This window comes from Blennius ocellaris, assembly GCF_963422515.1.
Source record: "Blennius ocellaris genome assembly, chromosome: 1".
NCBI classification, from domain to species: domain Eukaryota; kingdom Metazoa; phylum Chordata; class Actinopteri; order Blenniiformes; family Blenniidae; genus Blennius; species Blennius ocellaris.
Window position 1 is genome coordinate 24,327,899 of NC_137650.1, and position 6,094 is coordinate 24,333,992.

The 6,094-nt window shown below is 38.9% G+C and overlaps 1 protein-coding gene across 1 annotated transcript; it reads left to right on the forward strand.

Annotated features, from left to right (window-relative positions):
• Positions 1-248: 248 nt before the first annotated feature.
• tmem9b (TMEM9 domain family, member B) lies at positions 249-6,094 on the forward strand. The gene is made up of 5 exons (XM_080496765.1): positions 249-434; positions 1,566-1,657; positions 1,751-1,859; positions 2,443-2,577; positions 4,942-6,094. Exons 1-5 carry the CDS (start codon positions 363-365, stop codon positions 5,095-5,097), a joined length of 564 nt encoding a protein of 187 aa, XP_080352891.1. The 5' UTR covers positions 249-362; the 3' UTR covers positions 5,098-6,094.

Below are 6,094 nucleotides of genomic sequence, written 5' to 3' on the forward strand. Positions count from 1 at the left end.
CGTTTTACACGTACGGGGTTTCATAAGAGTTACCAAATATACCAAGCTAAACATATTCCTTAATCTGATACTAAATTAGCTATAAAAACAAGTTAATACATCAACTTTTTGTTTAAATTAGATCGTGATTCGTAACATTGTCAGACTCTTACCGCCCATACACCGGGCTTCCCGAGTGTATTTTACGAACGCATCCAGCCGGGAGCTGTGTGCGGAAACCCGCAGCCGCCATCTCTGGAAACTACAAGTCAGCTGCCGATTGGCTGTTTATCGGTTAGCTTCATGGCTAACGTCGTCAGGAGTCTTTAGGGAACACTTCACGTCTCCGTAAACTCTTGAAACGACCTTGCACTTTAGGAAAGATGAAGCGTGTGTTCGTGGCCGACGCTCTTTGTGTGCTCTGTTTCGTGCTGCTGAGTCAAGTGACAGCGAAGGTAAGCTAATGCTAGCCTGCTAATATTAGCAGCTTGCGTCAGTCTGACAATAATGCTGAAAGCTCGTTAAACGACAATAGTCTTTCTGTTTAAAACAAAAAGCGCATTGAACGATGATATTCTTTGTTTAAAACCCATATCTCTGATTTCTATCGGCCAGTGATCTGAATCATATTTGAACTGATTGGTGGTAAAACGTTACCGGTGTCTTAACAGCTGTGATGTTGTGAAACTGTTTATTTTGCATTTAAGTCTTCAAAGTGAACAAAACATGAACGTCATTAATCATCTGAAGACTGTTCGTTCTCACTTGCTATGTCTCGTGAACAAAATGTTTTATACCTTGTGCAGTGAAGCTGACATAATGTGTAACTAAGCAATGTTATGATACAGTAGTTGGGTTGCAGCCAATAATTCAACTGTTTTCTCAATTTTACATAACTTTTACATTTGAAGACAAATTCATGGATATCTCTGTCGTTGCGAACCAGTGTCGTATTTGGTCTGTCCTCAGTCCAGACTCAAGAGATTGAGGTTTTGTTATGCTGCAGTATATTTTATTCTTGTTTAACCAATGACAGCTGGAAACCAGAGTAGCTTATATTATCCGTTTATTATCAGATAATGTGGTCAGCATGTTAAGTTCCTTCGGTATCTTATGCAGCACAATACATAGAAGAACTGAAATGGTTTAGTAACTGTTGCTTTCTCATCTTAAAAACATGTTTTTGAACGTCTTCACCAATGTTTTCTTGGTTTTTTTGTTTATGTTTCATGGATGAAAAGATTCTTTTTCATCAATCTAATCTCTGATATCTGGTCACTTTTTGGTTTGTATTGCACTTTAAGACTGGAATACAGAGGAAACATCAAAGTGCACATTTGCTTCTAATTTAAAAACAGCATTGTCAGTGGAAATCCTTAATATGCGGCAAATGTGTGAAAGCAGCACAATCAAATATTGACCCAAGGTTTAGCATGTCTACAGAAAAGTTAACACTAACCTCGCTTCTTATGTGATAGGAATGCAAGTACATAATATAATACACAGAGACCTCATGCAAAGGCTTTAGCTTCAAGGCTTAATTCTTTCAACAAACAAGACTGATGAATGTGATGTTTTTGTTTCAGAATTCTGAAGACATCCGATGTAAATGCATCTGTCCACCATACAGAGACATCGAGGGGCAGATTTACAAACAGAATGTGTCTCTCAAAGACTGGTATGTTTCTAAAATGTCTCACACTTCCTTGAATTGCAGAAACTGTCAGAGTTCCTTTGGACTAATGGCATGGTAATCTTATTTTCTTCTCAGTAACTGTCTCCACGTAGTTGAACCGATGCCGGTGGATGGAAAAGATGTGGAAGCGTACTGTCTACGCTGTGAGTGTAAATATGAGGAGAGGAGCTCAGGAACAATCAAGGTAAGAGGATATTGGAGATGTCGATGTACCCCATGATTAAATAAATCTCAGTTTAACCTGTTGCTTTCATGTAATTAGTCATTTGGAGTTTAAAATTGCAGGTGTACAAATTTCAAATCAACCATCCTGCTTTAGATAAATTTGACATTATCACAGTGCTTACTGTCTTTACATCAGGTTAAGATAAGGAAAGGATAATGCACATAAGAATCACCCATATGTGACTGATACAGTGGATATCATCAATGTATTATCATTTAATGCAAACTGCAAAATCAATTAGATTGAAAGATATCACTATTGATGTGACCATCTTTTGCCTTCAAAGCAGCATAATTTTCCCAACAAAGACTGTTTTAAAACATTTTAGAAAACGAAGCATCGATCTTCTGTGGATGCAGCATGCTTCACGTGTGCGCACACAAAAACACAGAGATAATTGCATTAAGATCAGGGTTGTTTGTGGTTTAAAAAAACAAGAGCTTTCCGGTAGCTGACTATCTGTTTCAGCTTTATTTGTTGTTTTATTTTCTGTACACCACTTGAAAACTCTATGCAATAATGGATTGCGTTCTCTCTCTAGGTTACCATCATAATGTACCTCTCCATTTTGGGCCTGCTGCTGCTCTACATGGTCTACTTGACGCTCCTGGAGCCCATTTTGAAGAGGCGTCTGTTTGGACACTCGCAGCTCATCCAAAGCGACGATGATGTTGGGGTTAGTGTTCCTCCTCATTTTACTGCACTGTATATGAGGGTGTGAGATTGTGTTTTACAATATGATCAAGGTAACTCAGTTGTCCCCATAAACAAGTTTAATGTGGCTGTAAGTTTAATGTCACTTGTAAAAATTGTGACATGGAGAGTTTCTCATTGTGGGTAAAAGTCAGCAAAGTTAAATGATGATCATACCACAGTTATTGTGTGTCTGTGTGTATCAAAGCCCGACCAGTCATTAAGCGATCAATGCTGGAGTTAATGCTCTCAGACAAATTCAATCGTTTTCACACTTACTGTACGTTACTGTTAATCACTGTCACAACACTGAAAAAAAAGAAATTCAGGGTTTGTCAGTATCTAGACGCTGGATCCTTTACATTGCAAAGATCTGTATTATCATAACCAGTGGCAGTGCTGCAGTGGGATGAGATGACTGCCTAAAGAGGTCTACCATTACAACAAAACTCCTTTTATAAGTTATATATATATATATATATATATATATATATATGTTTCTATAAATCGAAGGAATGAGATGGTGTCCAAAACAGTTTCAATTCATAATCAAATTCAAGCTGAGATATATATATATATATATATATATATATATATATATATATATTATTTTTTTATGTGTTCACACAACACATCTTAATCATATCACGTAATTTTGCTTGATTTGCACAGAACAGCTTTTGGTTTTTTTTTTGTTTCATTTGAACAGCTTTCCCATTCGTATTTCGTCTAGATTCAAGTTAAAGTTGGAGGAGAAATTAAAAACATTTTCTCTTCAGTCGGGTTGACTTTGCGCTCATGTGGAAGTTTGTAAAATCGGCTTAAAAAATGCAATCAAAGTGCGCACTGCAGAGCTTAAATACTTCTACAACATGGCTGTGTGCTGGACTAAAGGGAATACATCTCGGGACATTGGTATTCGTGCCAACTGAGAACTCTCCAACGGCAACAAAAACCCCAAAACCTTTTCAGTGACTAAAGATTGAGGGGAATTCCTCTTGTGTGCTCGTTGTTTACAAACTGCTTCAAAAACACGGCCCAGTCTGCAGCCTCGCCACTAGAGGTCTCTCAACTGAAGTAATTTCTCTGTCATCCTCTGCAAAACTGTTCAGTCTGTTCATGACATTTGTTCACTCTTTTTTTTTTTTTTTTTTATCATCTCTTCTTGGTATTCTTGATGTATCAGTACGAGTACTTGCAAACTTTCTGTGGAATCTTCTCAACAATTAGTTGAATGTCTTCTACTTGACTTTCTGACAAGCATTTTTGTTGTCGTTCCTAACTGAACGCTGGAAGTGCGTGTAAAATTGAGCCTTTAAGCCTTTCTGAGAAGGACACTGTTTGGATATTAAGCTAAAGGAAACAGTGGCTGGCTTTGCCTCGGAGAGGAGGAGGATGAGGAGGAAGAGGAGGGGGAGAGGGGGTCTGCAGCTGGCTTTGCTGAGCTTTCTGTGTTTTGACTGAGTGAATTCAGACCAGAGGAAGTATTACGAGTGCTTTCCTTGGGAGGAAAACTGTAGATGTATTAAATGCGAGTTGAGAAGAAATCTGCATTAAAACTTCTACTTCTACTTTAGTTTGTAGTGACTGTGCTCTGGTGAAGGAGCTGGTCGTGGTGCCGCCTGGTCCAATCCATCGTGAAGCCTGTGCTTGAAATAAAATTTCATATTTGTAGTACACCAGGTTTTCTGGAAGTGATACTGTGACATTAACTGTGGAGGAAAGGATGGGCCAGTAATGTTTACTCGATCTGTGATAAGCTGTCTCACTGATGATTCTCAAACTGCACCGATTCCACCAGTGGCATTACCAAGCCTCTTATTCTTACATTCATCACAGTATGTGTGCAGTTTTTAGATTTCAGCAATGGGGAACCAAACAACTGTAACATTTGGTGTGAACTCACATAAATCATATCATTATTTTGTCTGTTGGTTGGAAATTGAAAGTGAAGAAAACTAGTTTGGTTTTGAGAGTTCTAAAGCTTGAATCTCGTCTCTTTCGTGTGACAGTCTGAGATTCATCTGTCTCGTCTGGGTGTTGTCAGATTACCTTTATCAGAGGATTACTAGATTAAAAAGAATAAAGCTGAAATAGCCGGTCGTCTCAAATTGTGTCCTTTTTGACCTGTCCCATGTTGGTGGACTGCCCTGCTGAATTGGTTAAAGACAATATTTATGGTCTGTTTCAAAATGACACCCACGACACACATAGCACTTAAAATTGGGTGTATGTGAGTTTTTCTTGTTGGAAGGTTGTCAGAAGATTAGTTTATCATTTCATGGTTTAAAAAAAAAAAAAAAAAAAAAAAAAAAAAATTTTGTTCTTGTTTTTTTCTTCTCCCCAGGACCAGCAACCTTTTGCCAACGCTCACAACGTCCTGTCCCGCTCGCACTCTCGACCCAACATGCTGAACAAAGTGGAGCACGCCCAGCAGCGCTGGAGGAGGCAGGTCCAGGAACAGAGGAAATCTGTGTTCGACCGCCATGTTGTTCTCAGTTAAAACACCCTGCAGGTGACCGGTGGGGCAACAAACAAAACAAAACTGGAAAGATAAGAGGGGGAAAAAAAAGAAACCCACTGTGACTGGTCCTTGAGTTTTTAATCGCTTCTTTTCTCTCATTTGTGGTTTTTAAAAACTCATTACATGTGATGCATCTGAGGTGAACCGGGAGAAAAGTGGACGTTTAGAGCAGAGGTTTCTGGCAGAATGCACAATCAAAGCTGGAAACTGGCCATTAGTCTGCAGGCTGCACAAGAGATTACAGTGAATTCATTTTTGCACAAAGTTCAGTAAACAGGTAAAAAAGAAAAGCAGAATTTGCCCTTTTTGACCAATAAATGTGAGTCCTCTCAGTCCATAGATCACAAATCTTTAAACTGGATCTCAGAGTAAATGTTTGAAGCCGCGCGTCATAACTGGAAGGTGTTTTTCCCACCGACTACTGTGCTCCTCCCTGTAAAATAGACATCACTCAGCCTTCTTTTGAAAATGCATGTTTTATTATAAACCTTTTTCTAACTGTGTTTTCAAAGCTTCATCCCTGCCATGACGGTTCGATGTCTCCTGACCGGCGTGAAACATTGTCATCTCATGCATCTCTTTAAAACTCCTTCTTTCGAGAGTAATTTCAATTAACCCCGTCGCAGAAATTGATGCAATTTTCACGGTGATGTCAGTAAATTATAGCCGTACTATTGATTCTCATCTGTTATTGTCGAAATCGGGGCGCTTGTCTACTGCCGAACAACTGTAACATACCGTCTCTTCTCTTCTGTGGTTTTTCTAACGTTAGTCCATGATCAGTCCTTGTTGTGTGAGAGGCGGCAGTGGTTTGGCAGATTGCTGTTATTCTGAGCTCAAAGGAGCTGCTTTGTTTTATGTTTGGGTTGTGTACAATACAGTGAGTGACTGGAAACCACTGCTGGGAGACCTTTGCAAGTGTTCTTAACTATTGTATATGTGGTACCTTTAACTTTGAAATAAATTTATGTAATAT

Bases quoted from the DNA above. Each gene is read 5' to 3' on its own strand.
- tmem9b (XM_080496765.1), top strand. From the start codon at position 363: ATGAAGCGTGTGTTCGTGGCCGACGCTCTTTGTGTGCTCTGTTTCGTG. The intron at 435-1,565 runs GTAAGCTAATGC...TTTTTGTTTCAG, and splicing joins TGAGTCAAGTGACAGCGAAG to AATTCTGAAGACATCCGATG. The intron at 2,578-4,941 runs GTTAGTGTTCCT...TCTTCTCCCCAG, and splicing joins AAAGCGACGATGATGTTGGG to GACCAGCAACCTTTTGCCAA.